At 40.7% G+C, this 25,908-nt stretch overlaps 1 protein-coding gene across 1 annotated transcript in view; it reads left to right on the top strand.

Moving 5' to 3' along the window:
* OCA2 (OCA2 melanosomal transmembrane protein) overlaps positions 1–25,908 on the top strand; it is a 483,960-nt gene that overhangs the window by 306,981 nt on the left and 151,071 nt on the right. Inside the window, exon 22 of the mRNA XM_058736912.1 lies at positions 13,988–14,081. Within this exon, the coding sequence (XP_058592895.1) occupies positions 13,988–14,081 (94 nt within the window). The remainder of the gene's footprint in view (positions 1–13,987; positions 14,082–25,908) is intronic.

The following is a 25,908-nucleotide window of genomic DNA, read 5'->3' as shown; positions in this document are numbered from 1 at the left end:
CTTGGTTGGCAGTCTTTTTCCTTCAACACTTTGAATATTCTCTTGTGGACTACAAGGTTTCTGCTGAGAAATCCACTCATCGCCTTATGGGTGTTCCTTTGTATGAGAGGAATTATATTCTCTTGCTCATTTTACAATTATTTGTATTGATTTTAGGCACTTTAATAATACTGCGTCTAGAGAAGCGTTTTTTGTTTCTTTGGTAGAATAATGTTTTCCTGATTCTTTATGATCCCTCTAGTCTTGAATAAACAGTCACCTCTTCCAGATTTAATGGACTGACTTATGTAAGGAAAGACCTTTACCTTTAGGTGAGGGCATGCTGGAGTGTGTTGTGACCTAGGTATAGTGGTTGAGGGTATGGAGTGTTGGGAAAATGTGGCAGCTCTGTTCTGGGGTATATGGTAATGTTAGCTCAGCCTGCCGAAATCCACAGCGTTGACACTGTGTGGTCCTTGGTGACTGTCATGGGTGGTCCACAGAGGCTACAAAGGCTGTTGTGATCCCCAGAAGTGCTTCCAGGTTCTGTGGTTAGGGGCCAGAGTTAGCAGAAGTGGTGGTCAGAGCTGATGATGTGCACATAATTCATTGCAGGGGGAAGCTGCAGGTGCCTTGTGGTGGCAAGGGCCATTTGCAAATATACATATAGTTGTGGGAGCCAGGAGAAGCATCAAGGGGTAGGGCCTACTGAGGTTATACTGCAGCTGCAGAGGCTCTGGTTGTCTGTGTGTACTACCATAGCTACTTGTTCTTGCCATAGGTGCATGATGGGAGGCTAGTTTTAGGAGATAGGCTAGGGGCATGCAGGTGTACAGCTGGAAGGGCTACCTGCAGGTGAGCCCAGTGGTGCAGACCACTGACAGGAGATAAGGCCAAATGTAGGCCCACAAGTTAGTATGGGGGCCTTGGCTACTGGTATGCACTCCTGTGACTACAGGATCTTGCCATGTGTGTGCATGTGGCAGTAGAAGTCAGTGACATATATCAGGCCAGCAATACGTGAGCAGATAGCTGGAGGGGCTAGCTTTGAGCATATGCACAGGGGTGGGAGTCAGCTTTAGGGGTCTAGACTTGTGTCTTGCACTTGCACAGTTGCAGCAGCCTGGGCTGGCTACTGATGCAGGTCCTGGGCTATGGGTGGGGCTAGCAGAGAAGAAGTGAGGAGGGATTCAGGGCTGGTGTCAGGGAACACAAATACCTGTGGGGAACACAAATACCTGTGGTAAATCTTCAGGGGTCTGCGACAACCATTCTGGCCATTAGTGTCTTCAGGGGTCAAAGCTACCAGAGTCCTCTGCAGATCAGGTCACTATGAACTGCAGTCTGCCTTTCTGTGTAGCCGATACTGGTGGGTCCTGCTTTTCTTCCTTGTTCATAGCCATCTCTGTATGTCTCAGGTTTGCCAGGTTTCTGGGTGGGGTGAAATTCAAGTGGGTACTTTGTGTGGTGCCCTGAAAGGCTGGGTAAGTATGTTGCTCAATACACTTTCTTTCCTGGTGTGGGGACCTCATTCTAGCTAAGAAGTTACCTCTTGGAACTGAGCAGTGCTGGCTTGGCCAATGGATGACACAGGTAAAATTAAACTTTTTCCTTATCTTTCGTGTGGTTTTCTCAGGTTCCACTAACATTTCTTAAGTGGACCATAGTCTTATCTCAGAGCTGCTTTTGTTTGTGGATTGCTGTCTAATTGTTCATCTTTGAGAGGATACAGAGGCTGGGTCTTATAGTCCACCATCTTGGCAATGTGACTTTGATTTTCTCTTTTATGAGATGAATTGTTTCTCTCTTGATGCTTTAAGTATTTTCTCTTTGTCTTTTGGATTTGATCATTTAACTATAAGCTGTCTTAGTGTAGGTCTCCTTGAGTTATCCTGCTTGTAGTTCATGGAGTTCCTTGGACATGTATATTCATGTATTTCCTCAGATTTGGAAAGTTTTTGGACAGTATTTCTTCAAATATTTTCTCTGCCTCTTTTTTTCTATCTTCTTCTGGGGCTCCTATAATACATATATTGCTATGTTTGATGGTTCTTACAGTTTCACAGGCTCTCTTAATTTTTTTTCATTCACTTTTCCTTCTCCTCAGACTTGATAATTTTGAACGTCTTACCTACAAGTTTGCTGACCCTTTCTTCTGCATGCTCAAATATGCTGTGAGTTCTTATGAGTTTTTATTTCAGTTATGGTAGTTTTCAGCTCCAGAATGTCTACTTCATTCCTTTTTATAATTTCATTTTTTAATAACTTTTATTTCTTGATATTCTTATTTTATTTATGCAACATTTTCTTGATTTCTTTTTGTCCTTTGTCTATGATTTCCTTTTGTTCATTGAACACATTTAAGACAGGTGATTTAACATCTTTGACTAATAATTCTAATGTCTGGGTTTCTATCATTATTTTTAATTTCTTCAGCTGTGAATGGGCCATATTTTCCTGTTTATTTGTAAGTTTTATAAGTTTTTTTGTTAAGAACTGGGAGTTTTGAGTATTATGTTGTAATAGCCCAGGAGATTTAATTCCCCCACTCCTCAGGGATTATTAAATGTCACTTATTGAGAAACTAGAACCATTAATTTCTGACTTTTCCGATTTTTTTTGCACAGTGTGCATTTCTTATTGTGTGTGGTCATTGATGTTTCTCTTCTATTATCTCTATGGTAAACCACTATTTTGAAAAACATTTTCTTAAGTGTTTGGCTCCAAAAATGTGGGGGAAACAAGTAGTTTCATTAAATCTCCTGGAAACTGCCTCATCCCTCAGGGATTAAAACAGTGGCCAGCCTCTGTGCTAACCCCTTAGTGATCAAACACAGTGATCAGTAATCAACACACACACCCAATTTTTTGGAGGGCAGGATCCACCTTGTCCACCTTGCTAGCAGGAATTTGCACTATAAAGGTAGATTGCTACCTCCATTGTTATCTGCCACAGGGCTGGGAGCATGGAGAATAGTAACCAGTATAAAAAAGGCCAAAATTAATCAACCTCTTTATTAATCTCTTCCTTGGCTCCTGCAAGTGTTTTTCCACACTCCATATTTCCAAAATAGTTACAATAATACTTCAGGGACATTTGTGGGTCTGATTCCAGACCACAAAATAAAACAAATATTGTAATACAGTGTATCAAATGCTTTTTTGATTTTTCAGTGAATATAAAAGTTTTATTTACACTATACTGTAGTCTATTAATTGTGCAATAACATTATATCTAGAAAATAATGCACATATCTTAATTTAAAAATTCTTTATTGCTGATAATAATGCTAACCAGCATCTGAGCTTTCATCAAGTTATAATCTTGCTGGTGGAGGAAATTACCTCCATGTTGATGGCTGCTGACTGTTCAGGGTGGTAGTTGCTGAAGACTGGGGGTTTTTGTGGCAATTTCTTAAAACAAGAAAACAATGAAGCTTGCCACATCAATTGACTCTTTTCATGAATAATTTCTCTGTAGCATGTGATGTTTTTTGATAACCTTTTACCCACACTAGAACTTCTTTCAAAATTTGAGTCAGTCCTCTCAAACCCTACTGCTGTTTTAACAACTAAGTTTATGTAATATTCTACGTCCTTTGTTATCATTTCAACAGTCTTCACAACCTTTTCACCAGGAGTAGATTCCATCTGGGGAAACCATTTTGTTTGCTCATCTATAAGAAGCAACTCCTCATCAGTTAAATTTTTATCATGAGATTGTAACAATTCAGTCACATCTTCAGGTTCTACTTCTAGTTCTCTTGATATTTCCACTACATCTGCAGTTACTTCCTCCTCTGATGTCTTGAACCTCTCAAAGTCATCCATGGGGGTTGGAATCAACTTCTTCCAAACTCCTGTTCATGTTAATATTTTGACCTCTTCCCACAAAACATGAATGTTCTAATTGGGATCTAGAATGGGGGATCCTTTCCATAATGTTTTCAATTGACTTTGCCCAGAGCCATCAGAGTGATCACTATCTATGGAAGTGATAGTCTTAGAAAAACGTTTTTCTTAAATAGTAAGACTTGAAAGTTAAAATTATTTCTTGACCCATGGGCTGCAGAATGGATGTTAGTTAGTAGGCATAAAAACAATAATCTCATTGTACATCTCCATCAGAGCTTTTGTGTGACCAGGTACATTATCAGTGAGCAATAATATTTTGAAAAAAATCTTTTTTTCTCCAAGCAGTAGGTATTAACAGTGGGCTTAAAATTTTCACTAAACCATTTTGAAAACAAATGCAGGGGCGCCTGGGTGGCTTGGTCGGTTAAGCGTCCGACTTCGGCTCAGGTCATGATCTCATGGTCCGTGAGTTCAAGCCCCGCGTTGGGCTCTGTGCTGACAGCTCAGAGCCTGGAGCCTGTTTCGGATTCTGTGTCTCCCTCTCTCTCTTCCCCTCCCCTGTTCATGCTCTGTCTCTCTCTGTCTCAAAAATAAATAAATAAATAAATAAATAAATAAATAAATAAATAAATAAGTAAAAAAAAAAAAAGAAAACAAATGCACTGTCAGCAAGACTGCAATTCCTTTTATAGAGCACAGGCAGATTAGATTTAGCGTAATTCTGAAGGGCCCTAGGATTTTTCAAATAGTAAATGAACATTGGCTTCAACTTAAAGTTACCAGCTGTATTAGACCCTAGCAGGAGAGTCAGCCTCTTTGAAACTTCGAAGCTAGGCATTGACTTCTCTTCCCTAGCTAGGAAACTCCTAGATGGCATCTTCTTCCAATAGAAGGCTGTTTTGTCTACACTGAAAATGTATTATTTAGTATAGTCACCTTCATCAATTATCTGAGCTAGATCTCCTGGATAGCCTGTTGTGGCTTCTACATCAGCACATACTGTTTCACCTTGTACTTTCATGTTATGAAGACAGCTTCTTTACCTTAAGCCACATGAACCAACCTCTGCTAGCTTCAAACTTTTTTTCTGCAACTTCTTCACCTCTTTCAGCCTTCATAGAATTGAAGAGAGTCAGGGCCTTGTTTTGGATTAGACTTTATCTTAAGGGAATGTTGTTACTCGTTTGATCTATCCAGATGATTCGAACTTTCTCCATATCACCAATAAGGCTGTTTCACTTTCTTATCATTTTTGTGTTCACTGGAGTAGCACTTTTAATTTTCTTCAAAAATTTTTCCTTTTCATTCACAGCTTGGCTGTTCAGTGCAAGAAGTCTAGATTTTAGCCTATCTTGGCTTTTTCCATACCTTCCTCACTAAACTTAAAATTTCTAGCTTTTTGTTTAAAGTGAGAGATGTGAAATTCTTCCTTTCACTTTAACACTTAGAGACCACTGTGGTGTTATTATATGAACTAATTTCAATATTTTTATGTCTCAAATAATAGGAATGCCTGAGGAAAGGGAGAGAGATGGAGGAATAGCTGGTCAGTGGAGCAATCAGAACACACACACCATTTATCAATTAATTGTACTATCTTATATAGGCATGATTTGTGGCATCCCAAAGAAATTACAATAGTAACATCAAAGATCACTGATCAAAGATTACAATAACAATAATAATAATAATGAAAAAGTTTGAAATATTGTGAAAATTACCAAAATGTAACACAGAGACCCAAAGTGAACAAATGCTGTTGGAGAAATGGCATGCCAATTGACTTGCTCCATTCAGGGTTGCCACAGACCTTAAATTTGCAAAAACTGCAATATCTATGAAGCACCATAAAATGAAGTGCAATAAAGAAGGTATGTATGATTGAATTGCATTTCTCCAAAAGATAGGTTAAAGTCCTTATCCCAGGTTCCTGAAATTGTGAGTTTATTTGGACATAGGGTCTGTATACAGATCTTAAGTTAAAATTAGTTCATTAGGATGAGCCCTAATCCAATATGACTTGTGTTATAATAAAAGTGGGAATGTGGACATAGAAGCAGATATGCAAAGAAGGAAGAACATGTAAAGATACACAAAGTAAAGTTAGCTATCTCACTGGAGTGAGGCACCTATGAGCAAGAATTGTTGGCAATTACCAGAAACTAGATGAGGCATCAAAGTATGGTCCCCTAGAGTTGTCAGGGAAAGCATGGCCCTACTAACATGATTTCAGACTTCTAGTCTTCACCACTTTGAGACAATGTATTTCTGTTCTTTCAAGCTACTTGGTTATGATAGCCCTAGAAACTGGATGCAGTTACTTCAGATAGTTGCCAACTGTTAAGTAATTATTTAGGTGGAAGGATGGATTTCTGGAGCTTCATACTCTGCCATCTTCTATGACATCCTTATTTATTATTAAAATTTTTCTCTCTCTCTGCTTACTCTCATGTAAACTCGATGAGGGCAGGGAACTTTGTCTCTTATATTAACTGCTATGTGGACATAGCATTAACAGAGTGCTGCAGCCACAGGTCATTTGTGAATAATTATTAAATGTTTTCAGACACAAATGACATAACCAGTAAGGAAATCGAATTAGTAATCAAAAATCTTGCAAAAAACAAGAGTCCAGAGCCAGATGGCTTTCCAGAGGAATTCTACCAAACATTTAAGGAGGAGTTAACACCTATTCTCTTGAAGCTGTTCCAAAAAATAGAAATGGAAGGAAAACTTCCAAACTCTTTCTATGAAGCCAGCATTACACTGATTCCAAAACCAGACAGAGACCCCCACTAAAAAGGAGAACTACAGACCAATTTCCATGATGAACCTGGATGCAAAAATCCTCCACAAGATATTAGCCAATCAGATCCAACAATACCTTAAAAAAATTATTCACCACGACCAAGTGGGATTTATACCTGGGATGCAGGGTTGGTTCAATATCCACAAAACAATTAATGTGATTCATCACATCAATAAAAGAAAGGACAAGAACCATATGATCCTCTCAATAGATGCAAAAAGCATTTGAGAAGCTACAGCATCCTTTCTTGATAAAAACCTTCAAGAAAATAAGGATAGAAGGATCATACCTCAAGATCATAAAAGCCACATATGAACGACCCAATGCTAATGTCATCCACAGTGGGGAAAAACGGAGAGTTTTCCCCCTAAGCTCAGAAACAAGACAGGGATGTCTATTCTCACTACTGTTATTCAACATAGTATTGGAAGTCTTAGCCTATGCAATCAGACAATGCAAAGAAATAAGAGGCATCCAAATCAGCCAGAAGGAGGTCAAACTTTCACTCTTTGCTGATGACATGATACTCTATATGGAAAACCCAAAAGATTCCACCAAAAACTGATAGAACTGATTCATGAATTCAGCAAAGTTTCAGGATATAAAATCAATGCACAGAAATCGGTTGCATTCCTATACATCAATGATGAAGTGACCGAGAAATCAAGGAATTGATCTCATTTATAGTTTCACTGAAAACCATAAAATACCTAGGAATAAATCTAACCAAAGAGGTGAAAAATATATACACTGAAAAACTATAGAAAGATTATGAAAGAAATTGAGGAAGACACAAGAAAATGGAAAAAGATTCCATGCTCCTGGATAAGAAGAACAAATATTGTTAAAATGTCGATACTATCCAAAGTAATGTACATATTTAACACGATCCCTATCAAAGTAACACCAGCATTCTTCACAGAGCTAGAAAAAATAATCTTAAAATTTCTAAGGAACCAGAAAAGACCCTGAATAGCCAAAGCAATCTTGAAAAAGAAAACCAAAGCAGGAGGCATCACAATCCCAGAATTCAGGCTATACTACAAAGCTGTAATCGTCAAGACAGTATGGTACTGGCACAAGAACAGACACTCAGATCAATGGAATAGAATAGAGTACCCAGAAATGGACCCACAAACGTATGGTCAACTAATCTTTGACAAAGCAGGAAAGAATATCCAATGGAATAAAGACAGTCTCTTCAGCAACTGGTGCTGGGAAAACTGGACAATGACATGCAGAAGAATGAACCTGGACCACTTTCTTACACCAGACACAAAAATAAACTCAAAGTGGATGAAAGACCCTAATGTGAGACAGGAAGCCACAAAATCCTCGAGGAGAAAGCACGCAAAAACCTCTTTGGCCACAGCAACTTCTTACTCAACATGTCTCCGGAGGCAAGGGAAACAAAAGCAAAAATGAACTACTGGGACCTCATCAAAATAAAAAGCTTCTGCACAACGAAGGAAATAATCAGCAAAACTAAAAGGCAACCAAGGGAATGGGAAAAGATATTTGCAAATGACATATCAGATAAAGGGTTAGTATCCAAAATCTACAAAGAACTTATCAAACTCAACACCCAAAACACAAATAATCCAGTGAAGAAATGGGCAAAATACATGAATAGACATTTCTCCAAAGAAGACATCCAGATGGCCAACCGACACATGAAAAAATGTTCAACACCACTCCTCATCAGGGAAATACAAATCAAAACCACAATGAGATACCACCTAACACCTGTCATGTTGCAACCGGCACCGAGATCAGGGTCCTGAGGGTAGGGGAATGTAAGAAAAAAAGAGAGAAGGGAAGACAGTTTGGGAACAGGAGGGTCCCCTGTGCTGATGGCCCAAGTGACGGCTTTATTATTGCTGTACACAATCTTTTATATCAAGACTCTTATGGGTCAGGCCATTCTAAGAATAAACAGGTTTCACATAATCGCTGCCAACCAAAACATTTAGTTTTGTGTTTCTTGTGAATTTTCTAAACGGTCACAGTAAGACCTTGTTGATAAGATTGCTAGCAAAACACAATTCCCATGTTTGTTTCTGTCTTACTCGGGGTAGAAAAAGGGAGGTAGCATTACTGCCAACCCCTGAAGACCACAGGCTTCACGAATTAACTTTCTCAGCCTTGACAAGTCTTTCATATGCCCTTGAAATGGGGGGAATGGGAGGGGGAACCACCGGGTTGGCTGAGTCAGCAGGGAACCGTTGCTCGACCTGGTCTCAGCCTGGCACCGAGGCCCGGCCTCCCACATGAATGGGAGGGGGAACCACCGGGTTGGGTGAGTCAACAGGGAGCTGTTGCTCCACCCGGTCTCAGCCTGGCACTGGGGCCCGGCCTCCCACACTGTCAGAATGGCTAACATTAACAACTCCGGCAACAACAGATTTGGCGAGGATTCAGAGAAAGAGGATCTCTTTTGCATTGTTGGTGGGAATGCAAGCTGGTGCAGCCACTCTGGAAAACAGTATGCAAGTTCCTCAAAAAACGAAAAATAGAACTACCCTACGACCCAGCAATTGCACTACTAGGCATTTATCCACAGGATACAGGAGTGCTGTTTCGAAGGGACACATGCATCCCCATGTTTATAGCAGCACTATCAACAATAGCCAAAGTATGGAAAGATATGGAAAGAGCCCAAATGTCCATCGATGGATGCATGGATAAAGAAGATGTGGTATATATACACAATCGAGTGTAACTCAGAAATCAAAAGGAATGAAATCTTGCCATTTGCAACTACATGGATGGAACTGGAGGAACTACATGGATAGAACTACATGGATGTCAGTCAGAGAAAGACAAAAATCATATGATTTCACTCATATGAGGACTTTAAGAGACAAAACATATGAACATAAGGGAAGGGAAACAAAAATAATATAAAAACAGGGAGAGGGACAAAACAGAAGAGATTCTTAAATATGGAGAACAAACTGAGGATTACTGGAGGGGTTGTGGGAGGGGGTACGGGCTAAATGGGTAAGGTGCATTAAGAAATCTACTCCTGAAATCATTGTTTCACTATTTGCTAACTAATTTGGATGTAAGTTTTTAAAAAAATTAAAAATAAAATTTAAATGTCTGAAAAAAAGACACAAATGAATATGGACAAGAGAATATGGTCCCAACGTGGTGGAGGAAGAAGGTATGTGTTATATGTGATGATGGTAGTAAGCTATGGGCATAATGTGTCATAAACAATCGGAAAAGACCTCTCTGACCTCAGCTGTGGCAATCTCTTACTCGACACATCCCCAAAAGCAAGGGAATTAAAAGCAAAAATGAACTACTGGGACCTTATGAAGATAAAAAGCTTTTGCACAGCAAAGGAAACAACCAACAAAACTAAAAGGCAACCAACAGAATGGGAAAAGATATTTGCAAATGACATATCGGACACAGGGCTAGTATCCAAAATCTGTAAAGAACTCACCAAACTCCACACCCGAAAAACAAATAATCCAGTGAAGAAATGGGCAGAAAACATGAATAGACACTTCTCTAAAGAAGACATCTGGATGGCCAACAAGCACATGAAAAGATGCTCAATGTCGCTCCTTATCAGGGAAATACAAATCAAAACCACACTCAGATATCACCCCACGCCAGTCAGAGTGGTCAAATGAACAAATCAGGAGACTATAGATGCTGGAGAGGATGTGAAGAAATGGGAACCCTCTTGCACTGTCGGTGGGAATGCAAATTGGTGCAGCCGCTCTGGAAAACAGTGTGGAGGTTTCTCAGAAAATTAAAAATAGACCTACCCCATGACCCAGCAATAGCACTGCTAGGAATTTACCCAAGGGATACAGGAGTACTGATGCAGAGGGGCACTTGTACCCCAATGTTTATAGCAGCACTCTCAACAATAGCCAAATTATGGAAAGAGCCTAAATGTCCATCAACTGATGAATGGATAAAGAAATTGTGGTTTATAGACACAATGGAATACTACGTGGCAATGAGAAAAAATGAAATATGGCCTTTTGTAGCAACGTGGTTGGAACTGGAGAATGTGATGCTAAGTGAAATAAGCCATACAGAGAAAGACAGATACCATATGTTTTCACTCTTATGTGAATCCTGAGAAACGTAACAGAAACCCATGGGGGAGGGGAAGAAAAAAAAGAGGTTAGAGTGGGAGAGAGCCAAAGCATAAGAGATTCTTAAAAACTGAGAACAAACTGAGGGTTGATGGGGGGCGGGAGGGAGGGGAGGGTGGGGGATGGGTATTGAGGAGGGCACCTTTTGGGATGAGCACTGGGTGTTGTATGGAAACCAATTTGACAATAAATTTCATATATTAAAAAAAAAAAGGAAATTAGGATCAAAGGCTCAGGATGAGATTTCAACTTACACCCTACAAATGAAGGGTGTTTTCAAAAAATAATATATAATAAATATAAATGACATTTTGAGGGCCCTCCAAGCCAGAGTGAGATAGGAGACAGAACTTCCAAAAAAACTATACATTTTAATTACTCATATAATAATCACAAGCCATTTCATATTTAAAGGGTAACACTCCAAATGAAGAAGCATTAAGGTTTCAAAATAAAACACTTTTGGGGCACCTGGGTGGCTCAGTTTGTTAAGCATCTGACTTCAGCTCAGGTCATAAGCTCACAGTTTGTGAGTTCTAGCCCAATGTCGGGCTCTGTGCTGACAGCTCAGAGCCTGGAGCCTGCTTCAGATTCAGTGTCTCCCTCTCTCTGCCCCGCCTCACTTCTCTCTCTCTCTCTCTCTCAAAAGTAAATAAACATTAAAAAAACACTTTTAGGGGCACCTGGGTGGCTCAGTCAGTTGAGCCTCCGACTTTGGCTCAGGTCATGATCTCACAGTTTGTGAGTTCAAGCCCCGTGTCAGGCTCTGTGCTGACAGCTCAGAGTCTGGAGCCTGCTTTGAATTCTGTGTCTCCCTCTCTCTGCCCCTCCCTTGCTCATGCTCTGTCTCTCTTTTTCTCAAAAATAAATAAACATTAAAAAAAAAAGAAATTGTGGTTTATATACACAACGGAGTACTACATGGCAATGAGAAAGAACGAAATATGGCCCTTTGTAGCAACATGGATGGAACTGGAGACTGTGATGCTAAGTGAAATAAGCCATACAGAGAAAGACAGATACCATATGTTTTCACTCTTATGTGGATCCTGAGAAACTTAACAGAAACCCATGGGGGAGGGGAAGAAAAAAAAAAGAGGTTAGAGTGGGAGAGAGCCAAAGCATAAGAGACTCTTAAAAACTGAGAACAAACTGAGGATTGATGGGGGGTGGGAAGGAGGGGAGGGTGGGTGATGGGTATTGAGGAGGGCACCTTTTGGGATGAGCACTGGGTGTTGTATGGAAACCAATTTGACAATAAATTTCATATATTGGAAAAAAAAATCAGTCACTTTGGGAAAGTAAGGGAAAGTTCCAGAGGAGAGATGCCCAAGTGCTGTGAGAAGCTGCCCTTTGCTTGCTCCTCCAAAGAACCAAAACTTCAAGTTAAAAACTGCATCTATAACATTTGGGTTCATTATGAGACAACAAAATCAAAGAGTGAAACATGCTGTGAAGTCTTCTCAGGGGCCCCCTGTGTCAGGAGTTTCTGTTTCTGTATCAGATATATTTCCCAGGATGTTACTCATTTCTCTTCCAGTAAATATTTGGGGCTACTGAAAATGAAAAAGTGAGCTTTTCAAAACGCCCCTTGTGATCCAACAAACAGTAAGTGCTCTTTCTCAGACCTTACAAGGCAAATCTGGAGAGCTGTATGCAGGGCTGGCAGAGCAACATGTGCAGTAGGAGTGTATGCAGTAGTCTAGCAGAGAGGAGTGTATACAGTAGGTGAGTAGGTCGCAGGTTGACTACAGCCTTCTGGTCAGTGCTCTGCTGGGGCTCATGGGGCCCCCTAAATGTGTCTTCCTTCTGGCGAGTCCATAGATCAGTAGCACTTCCTAATGCATGCTCTTCTCATGGCTGAACCCGAAGCTCTGGAGAGGCTTGCAGTAATGTGGGATGCTTCTTTCTAGACCACTTGCCTATTTTTGGTAAAGCAAGCCATGGGCTAAGCCCAGTGTCAGTTGGGGTGGGAAAGTAGATCCATCTGCCCCCTGGGGGCCACTGCAGAAGCGTACACATGAAGTCCTATTGCAGGGATAAAGACAAGGGAGTGATCCACTCTTCCTAGATAAACAATGAGGCATTACTTTTTATGATATTAGGTGACCTGTTACCTACCAGAGCATGGTTCTGCCGTCCCCTGATTCTCTACTGCAATGAAATCACATGTCACTTATATGTCTCCACATTGGTTTCAACTTTCTGCTTGTGACTTTGGGAAATGCTTTTTGGATGGTTTACCAATGGAACTCTCCTTCTCCAGCTCTTTAAAGACATTTACACAAGGCAACTGCTCTGAGACAACAGGTCCAAGGGTCCCTCCATAACATCTCATGGGCTGCCTTTAGATGCCTAGCAGTGACATCATAGACATTCCCCCTAAGTGAACTGGAAGCAGACCTCATGGCTACATTCCAATCCACCCCCTACTCCCAGTTCCTTCTCCTACATTAGCAACAAGAGCCACAAGGGGGCATGCTGTTGGGACACAAATTCATTACAGAAACTTTACAACTACTACATGTTTCTTTGATTACAATAATGTGAAATTTATCTTTGTCAAAATGTGAATGATTGACTAGAGAATTCTACTTTCTGGTTGTTGATTATGATAACTGTTATCATATAATTAACATAAACAGGATTGGGAATACTGCCCCAGAGGACACTGGTGTGAAGTGGTTTAGCACAACTTTACCAGTTTGGAATCAGAGAACTGTGTTCAGGTTCCAGTTTGGCCACTTATAAAATATGGGTCTCTCCATGCCTTGATTTCCTCATCTATCAATTGAAGGAATAACAAATACACCAGAAGGATGTTTGAAGATTAAATAAAATTATATGTGCATGGAGTTAGTATAGGACTTGGTCCACTGCAGGGCTAAGAAATGCTAGTTAGATAGTTACAGTTATGGTCCCAGCCACTGTAGGAGGTTCTATAGGATGGTACCCCATTTAAGATCCACAACAGTAGTCAGGGTAGCTGAGGAAAAAGAGGACCAGTTAGCTGGTCATATAGGTGGAAACAAAAACATACCAGCGGGCTCAAACTCAAGGTTTTGTAGATTCTGAAGTTTACTTTGGTTTCCTTTTGAACATCCGATGCTTCTTATAGTTTATGAAAAAAATGCTTTGGATCTTGCAAGTCAATCACACTATGGGAAGCTCTTCTGGGCTTCCATGGATATGATTTTAGTGTTCTTTTCCTCTACAGATTCCTGTACTCCTGAACCTCAGCCAAGACCCTGAGGTCAGCCTGCCTGCACCACCACTCATGTATGCCCTGGCTCTTGGCGCCTGCCTGGGAGGTAAGGGGGTACTGATGCATGGAGGGAAGGGGTTGCTAATGCTGTAGTGAGCCTGAAGTGATGGTTAGTACATGCCAAATTGAAAGTATATTAAGGAGAGTCTGGATGATTTACAGAGTGGAAACCCATCTTCAGCTTTGAGCCAATTCTAGAACTGTTTTGTTTCTCTACAAGGCCTGTCACTTCCTACTCTCTCCTGACATTCCTACTTGGCAACCTGAGGACAATCATTATTGACATCTCAAAGTGAATGTGCTCCCATGCTGCATCCACACTGTACCCACACAGATGTGGTTTATATTTAGAAACATTTTGAATCAGAAGTCATCTTAAGTTGCAGTCTTATTCCCTCTGTAAGGGGTTAGGGAAGAAGTGATGAGTGGGTAAGCAAAGAACTAGAGACTCTAACCTAAGAGTAAGAAGAAAGATTAAAGATTTTTCTTTTTTGGAAAGGGGTATTGTCCTTTGGAGAAATTGAAAGGTAAATTAGAGAAAGTGTCAGGAGAGACTGACCTCTGATAAGCAAACAGAAGGGCTTTGATAATCTTTTGAGGGAGCTGTATTAGAGTCCTTCTTGTATTTAGGAGGCCTAATCACCTTTGGGAACAAAAGAGGATTTTGAAGAATCTTATATAAACACACAAGATACATTTTAACTTTTTATTCTCTTATCCAGGCATGCTTAGATAATCCAGTGTGCTTTGTTCTTTGATTGATCTGTGACTATTAAATCAATAACTTTCCATTTATTTTATCTCTTTGTTAACAAAGGGGGATTAATGTTATTTAATGAAGTGCTGTGATTTCTGGAGACAGCCAATTCACCTAATTCAGCAGCTAAGATCTCAAGTTCTTATGAGACTACATACCTGTTAAAATGCCCCCATTTAAGCATTAACCCCAGGAAAAGCAATAATTGTGTTCACAGCTACATTTAACATCAGTGATAGAAACAGAACAAGAGTAACCTGGAAATGTGTCCTTTCTGTGGGACTTTGTTCATGAAACCTTCCTGAGCCTCTGCTATAACCTGACACTGTGCTCTTGACTGGGGAGATGGTCACTTAAGCTAAGGTAACACCTTAAACAGATATGTCTTCTAATGGCAGTATGCATAGAGTGCTGAGGGAGCATCAGAGAAGAGAGAGAGAGAGAGAGAGAGAGAGAGAGAGAGAGAGAGAGAGAGAGAGAGAGAGAGAGAGACTAGAGAGAAAGTCAGAAAAGGTTCTCCAGAGAAGAAAGTTTTGAGCCAGGTCTCAAGCAGTGAGAAGCCTCTAGGTAGTGCTGATTCCCCAGAACATGTAGAAGGAATGTGGATGGGATTATCAAGGACAGAATTTAACATGGACCATTTATATGGCTATTAACCTAAAATATCAATAAACATTTGTTGACTGAGCTCCTTCTTAAAGCAGGAACACAGCTGTAATGAATCATAAATATATTAAGCCTTGGAATCTTTGTACCCTAGTATCTCTGGTCATTGAATGATACTTGTTCCTCGATTGCAGATACCCAGTTGTACTGAGTGTTAACTCTACACTTACTCTGTCAGGGACCCTCTCTCATTGACTCAGGGTTTGGAATTACTTTTTTGAAAAATGTGGAAAAATGTATACGGCATAAAATTGACATTTTTTTTTTTTACCATTTTTAAGGATGTGTAATGTTATCAGCCATTAGAGAAATGTAAATTAAAACTATAATAAGATATCATCACATACCTATAAGAATGGCTAAAATAAAAAATAGTAACAACACCAAATATTGACAAGTATGTGGGGAAACTTAAACACTTATACATTATCATTGGGGCTATATAATGGTACCATCTCTCTGGAGAATAGTTTGGCAATGTCTTAAAAAAACTAAACCTTGAAACTATCATAAAACCCAGCAATTGCACTCCTGGACATTTATTCTAGAGAAATGAAAATTTATATTCACCCCAAACCTACATACAAATGTAGGAAGCTACATTTATAGCTTGGAAGTTTATGGAAGTTTATGGAAGCTTTGTTTGTGATACCTAAAAGGTAGAAACAAACCAGATGTACTTCAATAAACTGTGTTACATCCCTACCATGGAATGCTACTCAACAATAAAAAGAAATGAAATATTGACATACATGGCAACCTTGATGAATCTTCAGGGAATTATGTGGAGTGAAAACAGTAAATCTCAAAGGTTACAGACTCCGTGTTTCCATTTATATGATATTCTTGAAATTATAAAGTTATAGAATGAAGAATCTAAAGTTATAGATTAGTGGTGGTGAGGAGTTAAGTACAGGGCAAGGTGGAAGGAAGTGGGTATGGCTATAAAAGGGTAACAGGAGAGATCATTGTGTTGATGAAAATTTTCTGTATATTGAGTGTATCAATGTCAGTATTCTGATTGTGACATAGTACTATGGTTTTGAATTCTATTACCATTGAGGAAAACTGGTAAATGGTACATGGGATCTCTTTATATTATTCCTTACAACTTCATATGAAGGTAAAATTACCTCAAAATAAAATCTCAATTACAAGAATAAAAAAAGGGAAAAGCCAGAGGAAAAATTGATTAAATCCATAATTACTAAACAAAATAAACATAGGTAGGCTGACAGAAATAAAATCAAACAAATAGCCCAGATTCTAGAGGCAAAAGTCAAAGAATAAATTACAGAAGAAAAATAATACACATAAAGTTCATTATGGGAAATCCCATATTTAACTTCTAGAAAAATCTCAGGAAGGACAGAATGAAATGAAAGAAGGAATTTATCCAAGAAATAATAGAAGCAAATTTTCCAGAGTAAAAGCATTACATGAGTGCATACATACAAATGCCATCTTTGTGAAATTTTAGAACTCAAAGAGGCTTAGAAACTTGCCCAATGTCATACAACTAGTAAATCTAAGAACTTGGAATCCACAGTAGTGACACCTAGGACCTCTTTCTCTCTACCACATGGAACCCATGCCATACATGGAATACCATCAAAAGTCTGTTAGCATCTTATTAAATTGCTGCAACAACCATTGGCATCTGAATAGTATCCTCACATTCTTAACCTTATGTGAACCCCAACTATCCTATGAGATGCCCAGGAAAAGTGGTGACTGTTCTCATTTTATTCACATGTCTCCCCTACATTTCTTCCCCAGTAATAATGAGTCAGAGATAGCCAGATGGATTCTTGCTCTGTGTCAAAGACATTTGAGTCAAGGAGACATGAGGGAGTTATTCTGTGGGTATAGAGGGGATCTTGGTAATGATTTCCCTGATCCTGAGAACAAACCTTAGGCAAAGACTGGTCCTACTTCTTTCTCTGGATACTGTCCCCTGTCATGTGGTAATGAGATACCTGGAGTCATTTCCAGCCTGAGTGTGGGGCCAAGACAGTGTTGATGAGTGGCAGAGCACACAGGTGGAAATAAATGGTCCTGGACAATGCAACTGAGCTCTGAAACAATGAGTCCTGACTTGCCCCACTTTTGACTCCCTGTCATAACACCTATATTACCAACACCTTCCTGTTTTGCATCTTCTTTTCCTTACAACCCAAACCATTTTAATCACTATAACAGAGCTGGTCAGTGACTACTCATGGTTATACAGCTTAGCAGATTTGGATTTCGATGGAGGTCTTCAGAACAAAATCTAGCATTCTTTCCACTATGCCCACTGATATACTCTATTTCCAATGTTTGTGCAGGACCTATGGTCTGGCTGACCCAACACTGCTCCCACTCTCTTCCCTGTTGTGTCCCTCTACTGTAATAGTTGCTCTGGTAGCTCATCTACTCTGCTTGTCTCATTTTGATGACCAGTAAGACATGAGGGAAACCTGTTTTGGAGCCTGTTGACATAGATTTTGCCCTTCTGATAAAAATGTGTTGGTATCAGTTCCTCTTCATGCTTCCAACCTTAGATATAACAACCATATCTGTGATGGGAGGCTGAGGCCAAGAGAATTATGAAGACCTGCCTCTGACAATACTTATGAGACACTGAACTGATTCTCCAGACCTCTGCCCCAAGCCTTCTTGTTACAAGGGAGGAAATTATTTCCCTTTGTATGTAAACCAGTGTTAGCTAGGTTTTCTGTTACTCATAGTTGAAAGCATTCTTAAAAGAAATTTAATAAATTAATGCACCACCTTCCAGTTTACAAGGCATTAAGGAGGCCGAATGCAAAGGGATGACTGAAAGGCAGGTCTGGGGGAAGGAGGCCAGGGTGTGAAGACATATCCCAGTGCAAAAAGGGCTTTTGTGGAATAGCAATCCCCATTGTGCCATCCGTGCTACATTGCTAAAAAGGTGGATAGGAGTGAAATGTACAAAAGCTGAGCAACTGCTATACATGAGAGAAATCAGCCCAGCCCTTGTTCATTTCTCTGTCTCATCTTCCCTCTAAGGAAAGAGTTTGAGTCATGGGGCTCTTCACTTTACCTTGCTGTCCCCACCCAGCCCTCCTCTTCCTGCCCAAGTTGTCATGCAGCCAGAAGACCAAGCTGCTGCCCTTTCCCTTCCCTTCCATTCCCCGAATCTGGAATTGTTCAGGAACAAATTTACCTACTGAGCCAGTGCACCTTGGCAACAGGAGGGCCTTTCATTTTTTGGCAAGTGGCACATTGCAGTTGAGGAATTCATACCAACTCCAGTATGATGAGATGCTATTGATCTAGGGAATGCCATCTTAACTGGAAAAAAGGGTATTTTTTCAATTATGAATCCCTAACAGGAGAGAAGAAAAGTATTGCTTTTTAGTTTTGGAGCTCACACAGGTTGCTGAATGTGCCCCTGGATCACGTGTTTAAGCTCCATGCAATCCAGAAGCAGAGCTCTCCATGTTAAGTCCTGGAGTAGCAGTGTTTGGGAATGGCAGGGCAGGCACCGTCCAGGCACTGAGGTATGTGCCCTGCAATGGAGACTGGTAGGCAGGGTCCTCTGAGGATCATGGGCTCCCCTGTGGGGACAACCTTGGTAGACATGGAAACATTTGCAGGACAGGATGGCTTGCCAGGGTGTGGAATCTCATTGGTGGGTCTCCTGACCCAGAGCAGGAGCCAGCTGGCTGTCAGGGTGATGGGATATGTCAGTGTGACACACCAAGAGGAGGCTGTCTAAAGCCATAATTGATGTGGAATTTGTATTTCATCACCTGCTCAAGACCTTCAGATGCTTTGCATGACTTTCTACAGAAAGGCCTCGGGTATATGTCATGCAGACTGAATCTTGCCTTCTCTGATCCTTCTCTGGAGTCAAAACAGCTGGTTCTAGTCCTGGGCTTTTCACGTCTCAGCCCCAACATTTCAGCATGCTGCTTTTCTGTGCCTGTTTCTTCATGGGGACACTGGGAACCTCAGAGATCATGATGAAGATGAGACTCCAAGCCTTTAGAATGCTTTTGATCCTGACTAGACACTGAGAAGACATCTGGTCTTGTCCCTCTCAAATACTTCTCCAGTACAACTCACCCCACATCCAGGTCTTGTTGAAGCTGGTTCTTCCTTCTCATTCTCCTTGCTGCCTCCTAAATCTCCTCTTCTTCAGGGCAGCACTACTATCTGGCCACGGCCTGGTGGACTTGGCCCTCTGAACATTTCTCTTGGCCTCTGTGATCTCATGCCTGCTATGCATCTCCTACGTGGTATGTCTGTCCTGTCTCCCCAAGAACATGTACTCCCTGAGCCCCAAGAGGGTATGAGCTGATTTTTCCACAGACAGCGGCCTACTGGGATGGAAGGGAGAGCTGTCTAGGATTGGGAAATTAGCAAGAAGCTAATGGAAATCAGGGAGAGGAGTAGAGACAGACGTCAGAATTGACATGGAAATAGACTCAGTTCTAGCAGATGTCTGAAACACAAGAGGTCTTCAGAATGGTCCTGGAATCCTGGAATCACCTGAATGAGCTTTCTATCACTACTGTAACACACAGAAAAACTTAGGGGATTTATTATCTCATATTTCTTATCTTCCAGGTAAGGGTGGCTCAGATGGATCTCTGCTTAGAGTATCATGAAGCCAAGATTAAGGTGTCTGCAGGCTGTGCTCCCTTCTGGTAGCTCTGGGATGGGTCTGCTTCTGAGCTCACTCAGATTGTTGCCAGGATCCAGTTCCTTGCAGCTCTAAGACTGAGTCCCCATCCCTTGCTGGTTGTAAGCTGGGCTGCCCTTAGCTCCAGAAGGCCTCCTCATTCTGGAACTTGGGCCCAAATCTCAGAGTTAGCAACAATGTGTGGAATCCTGCTCATGGTGGGAATACCTCCCTCTCCTTTCAGATCTTTCCTGGGATCCTTTTGACCCCACTATGATCTCTCTGACTCTCCCCACCCCATTTATTCTACCACCCCCACCCCTCCTCGGGTTCTCTCTGAGCCCCTGGAATATCTCCGACTCTCCCTTTGAGGCTTCTTTTCTGCTTTCAGCTGGAGAAAATTTTCTGCTTTTAAGGGTTCATGTGATTCAATGGGTCCAACTAGTGAATCTAGGGTCCTAGATAGTCACCCTTTCTTAGGGTCCATTACCTGAATTACTTCTGCAAAGTCACCTTTGCCATACAGGGTAACAATGATGACATAACCACAGGTCCTGAGGATTAAGGCATGGGCTTCTTTGCAGTGGGTGTGGGGAGCATTGGTCTGCTTCCCACACCACCTGGAGCAAGCCAGTATCACCTGTAGCCTGGCAGGTCCCCCAACCAGGCTCCCCGCTTCCTCTATCACCACCCTAAAGTCTGTTCTGTGCACAGCAGACTGGTGTCAGTGTGTCATGACCTTCTCTGTCATGTGCAAAGCCACCACTGCCCTTCCTGTTACTCTTGGTAGTGCCATATACTCTGAATGCACTGAGAAACCAGTGGACTGTCACAAAAATGGGATATAAGAAACACTGTGACCACAAGCAGAGTGGGGCTAATCTCAAGGAGGTCTTGCCATCACAAGGCTTGGGCTTGGTGGTTTCAGGGTGCTGGGGAGACCCTGAAGGATTTTATTGTGTTCTTAAGATCCAAAGTCTTCATCTTTTGAGCAAGCATATAAATGGATGTCAAAGGTTTTCACTGAAAAAAACCCGTCTAAATTGTCTATAGAAGAGAAACAGAGAGAGTGAGATGAAGCTTGAGCTTGCCTTCACTAGCCTTTGCACAAGCAGTCTAGGCTGCATGTTTGACAGGTGGTTTTGTTGCCTGTGTGTTTCAATGAGAGGATAGGACTGCAAGGAAGGAAGGAGGAGGAATGTGCATTCAACTGAGTGTCATTTGCACTGACACCTCATCTGCAAGTGCCTCTCGTGGAGAATGAGCCCCAGGCTGTGCGCCTCCTCTAGTGGAAAAATCCAGAAGGCCACATTGCTCTGAGGTTATTTATTCTGTACTTCTTTCCATACTCAGCACTCTGGAAGATGCAGAGATTATATGTTATTGGATTCTCAGAAAAGAGAGCACTTAGGGGCTGAACTTTTGCAGCCAAGACTCAACCCTTGGTTTTCCTTCTCCTGCTCTGCTGTTACTTATGTTGTGAAGTCTCAGAGAGGCTGCTCCCTTGTGTCAACAGGCAGTAGGAAGTTCCAGATTTGTGTCTCAAATTTCACTAGTCCTTAGGAAACACAGCCTTTTCCTTGGTGGTTTATGCACACCTGTTAGAACTGAACAAAACTGGCTGAGCCTGGGTAATGTGCCTATTCTTGAGCCCTGACCTCTGAGATTAGGGGTTAAAGGATGCTGATCAATTTCATCAAACAAATTCACTCTTCCATGAATCAGTAGTGATGAAGGGGGGCTCGTCTTGGACTACATCCCTCTCCATGAGACCTAACCAGTATGTATGCATGTGTAGGTTATGACTCCACACAGATCTTGTACACCGTCAGAAAGGCTCACCAAGAGAGGCATTTAATTATCCCACTTGTTTCCATCCATCCTTCCATCAACAGACAGGGTTTTCTGTTGGGGGTCTGGGCCTGGAATCCTAAGGAAGGTGGTTCTTTTTTTTCTCTTTCTTTCTTTCTTTCTTTCTTTCTTTCTTTCTTTCTTTCTTTCTTTCTTTCTTTCTTTCTTTCTTTTTATTTTTTTGTCTCTTGATCTCTATTTGGTTTGTTTATTATTTATTTATTTATTTATTTATTTATTTATTTAATTTATTTCAATACATGAAATTTATTGGCATATTGGTTTCCATACATAACCCAGTGCTCATCCCAACAGGTGACCTCCTCAATACCCATCACCCACCTTCTCCTCCCTCCCACCCCCCATCAACCCTCAGTTCTCAGTTTTTAAGAGTCTCTTATGCTTTGGCTCTCTCCCACTCTAACCTCTTTTTTTTTCTTCCCCTCCCCCATGGGTTTCTGTTAAGTTTCTCAGGATCCACATAAGAATGAAACCATATGGTATCTGTCTTTCTCTGTATGGCTTATTTCACTTAGCATCACACTCTCCAGTTCCATCCACGTTGCTACAAAGGGCCATATTTCGTTCTTTCTCATTGCCACGTAGTATTCCATTGTGTATATAAACCACAATTTCTTTATCCATTCATCAGTTGATGGACATTTAGGCTGTTTCCATAATTTGGCTATTGTTGAGAGTGCTGCTATAAACATTGGGGTACAAGTGCCCCTATGCATCAGTACTCCTGTATCCCTTGGGTAAATTCCTAGCAGTGCTACTGCTGGGTCATAGGGTAGGTCTATTTTTAATTTTCTGAGGAACCTCCACACTGCTTTCCAGAGTGGCTGCACCAATTTGCATTCCCACCAACAGTGCAAGAGGGTTCCCGTTTCTCCACATCCTCGCCAGCATCTATAGTCTCCTGATTTGTTCATTTTGGCTACTCTGACTGGCGTGAGGTGATATCTGAGTGTAGTTTTGATTTGTATTTCCCTGATGAGGAGCGACGTTGAACATCTTTTCATGTGCCTGTTGGCCATGCGGATGTTTTCTTTAGAGAAGTGTCTATTCATGTTTTCTGCCCATTTATTCACTGGGTTATTTGTTTTTCGGGTGTGGAGTTTGGTGAGCACTTTATAGATTTTGGATAATAGCCCTTCGTCCGATATGTCATTTGCAAATATCTTTTCCCATTGTGTTGGTTGCCTTTAGTTTTGTTTGTTGTTTCCTTTGCTGTGCAGAAGCTTTTTTATCTTCATGAAGTCACAATAGTTCATTTTTGCTTTTAATTCCCTTGCCTTTAGGGATGTGTCAAGTAAGAAATTGCTACGATTGAGGTCAGAGAGGTCTTTTCCTGTTTTCTCCTCTAGGGTTTTGATGGTTTCCTGTCTCACATTCAGGTCCTTTATCCATTTTGAGTTTATTTTTGTGAATGGTGTGAGAAAGTGGTCTAGTTTCAACCTTCTGCATGTTGCTGTCCAGTTATCCCAGCACCATTTGTTAAAGAGACTGTCTTTTTTCCATTGGATATTCTTTCCTGCTTTGTCAAAGATTGGTTGGCCATACGTTTGTGGGTCTAGTTCTGGGGTTTCTGTTCTATTCCATTGGTCTATGTGTCTGTTTTTTTGCCAATACTATGCTGTCTTGATGATGACAGCTTTGTAGTAGAGGCTGAAGTCTGGGATTGTGATGCCTCCTGCTTTGGTCTTCTTCAAAATTCCTTTGGCTATTCGAGGCCTTTTGTGGTTCCATATGAATTTTAGGATTGCTTGTTCTAGTTTAAAAAGAATGCTGGTGCAATTTTGATTGGGATTGCATTGAATGTGTAGATTGCTTTGGGTTGTATGACATTTTAACAATATTTATTCTTCCGATCCATGAACAGGGAATGTTTTTCCATTTCTTTATATCTTCTTCAATTTCCTTCATAAGCTTTCTATACTTTTCAGCATACAGATCTTTTACATCTTTGGTTAGGTTTATTCCGAGGTATTTTATGCTTCTTGGTGCAATTGTGAATGGGATCAGTTTCTTTATTTGTCTTTCTGTTGCTTCATTGTTAGTGTATAAGAATGCACCTGATTTCTGTACATTGATTTTGTATCCTGCAACTTTGCTGAATTCATGTATCAGTTCTAGCAGACTTCTGGTGGAGTCTATCGGATTTTCCGTGTATAATATCATGTCATCTGCCAAAAGTGAAAGATAGACTCTATCTTTGCCAATTTTGATACCTTTGATTTCCTTTTGTTGTCTGATTGCTGATGCTAGAACTTCCAACACTATGTTAAACAACAGCGGTGACAGTGGACATCCCTGTCGTGTTCCTGATCTCAGGGCAAAAAGCTCTCAGTTTTTCCCCATTGAGGTTGATGTTAGCTGTGGGCTTTTCATAAATGGCTTTTATGATCTTTAAGTATGTTCCTTCCATCCAGACTTTCTCAAGACTTTTTATTAAGAAAAGTTGCTGAATTTTGTCAAAGGCCTTTTCTGCATCGATTGACAGGATCATATGGTTCTTATCTTTTCTTTTATTAGTGTGATGTATCACTTTGATTGATTTGCGAATGTTGAACCAGCCCTGCATCCCAGGAATGAATCCCACTTGATCATGGTGAATAATTCTTTTTATATGCTTTTGAATTCGATTTGCTAGTATCTTATTGAGAATTTTTGCATCCATATCCATCAGGGATATTGGCCTGTAGTTCTCTTTTTTTACTGGGTCTCTGTCTGGTTTTGGAATCAAAGTAATACTGGCTTCATAGAATGAGTCTGGAAGTTTTCCTTCCCTTTCTATGTTTTGGAATAGCTTGAGAAGGATAGGTATTATCTCTGCTTTAAACGTCTGGTAGAACTCCCCTGGGAAGCCATCTGGTCCTGGACTCTTATTTGTTGGGAGATTTTTGATGACTGATTCAACTTCTTCGCTGGTTATGGGTCTGTTCAAGCTTTCTATTTCCTCCTGATTGAGTTTTGGAAGAGTGTGGGTGTTTAGGTATTTGTCCATTTCTTCCAGGTTGTCCAGGTTGTTGGCATATAATTTTTCATAGTATTCCCTGATAATTGCTTGTATCTCTGAGGGATTGGTTGCAATAATTCCATTTTCAATCATGATTTTATCTATTTGGGTCCTCTCCCTTTTCTTTTTGAGAAGTCTGGCTAGAGGTTTATCGATTTTGTTTATTTTTTCAAAATAGCAACTCTTGGTTTCGTTGATCTGCTCTACAGTTTTTTTAGATTCTATATTGTTTATTTCTGCTCTGATCTTTATTATTTCTCTTCTTCTGCTGGGTTTAGGCTGTCTTTCCTGTTCTGCTTCTATTTCCTTTAGGTGTGCTGTTAGATTTTGTATTTGGGATTTTTCTTGTTTCTTGAGATAAGCCTGGATTGCAATGTATTTTCCTCTCAGGACTGCCTTCGCTGCATCCCAAAGCGTTTGGATTGTTGTATTTTCATTTTCGTTTGTTCCATATATTTTTAAATTTCTTCTCTAATTGCCTGGTTGACCCATTCATTCTTTAGTAGGGTGTTCTTTAACCTCAACGCTTTTGGAGGTTTTCCAGACTTTTTCCTGTGGTTGATTTCAAGCTTCATAGCATTGTGGTCTGAAAGTATGCATGGTATGATTTCAGTTCTTATATACTTATGAAGGGCTGTTTTGTGGCCCAGTATGTGATCTATCTTGGAGAATGTTCCATGTGCACTCGAGAAAAAAGTATAGGCTGTTCCTTTGGGATGTAGAGTTCTAATTGTATCTGTCAAGTCCATCTGATCTAATGTATCATTCAGGGCCCTTGTTTCTTTATTGACCATGTGTCTAGATGATCTATCCATTTCTGTAAGTGGAGTGTTAAAGTCCCCTGCAATTACCACATTCTTATCAATAAGGTTGCTTATATTTGTGAGTAATTGTTTTATATATTTGGGGGCTCCTGTATTCGG

The sequence above is a fragment of the Neofelis nebulosa genome, chromosome 7 (genome assembly GCF_028018385.1).
Source record: "Neofelis nebulosa isolate mNeoNeb1 chromosome 7, mNeoNeb1.pri, whole genome shotgun sequence".
Taxonomy (NCBI): Eukaryota; Metazoa; Chordata; class Mammalia; order Carnivora; family Felidae; genus Neofelis; species Neofelis nebulosa.
This window is presented reverse-complemented; position numbering and strand designations above follow the sequence as displayed.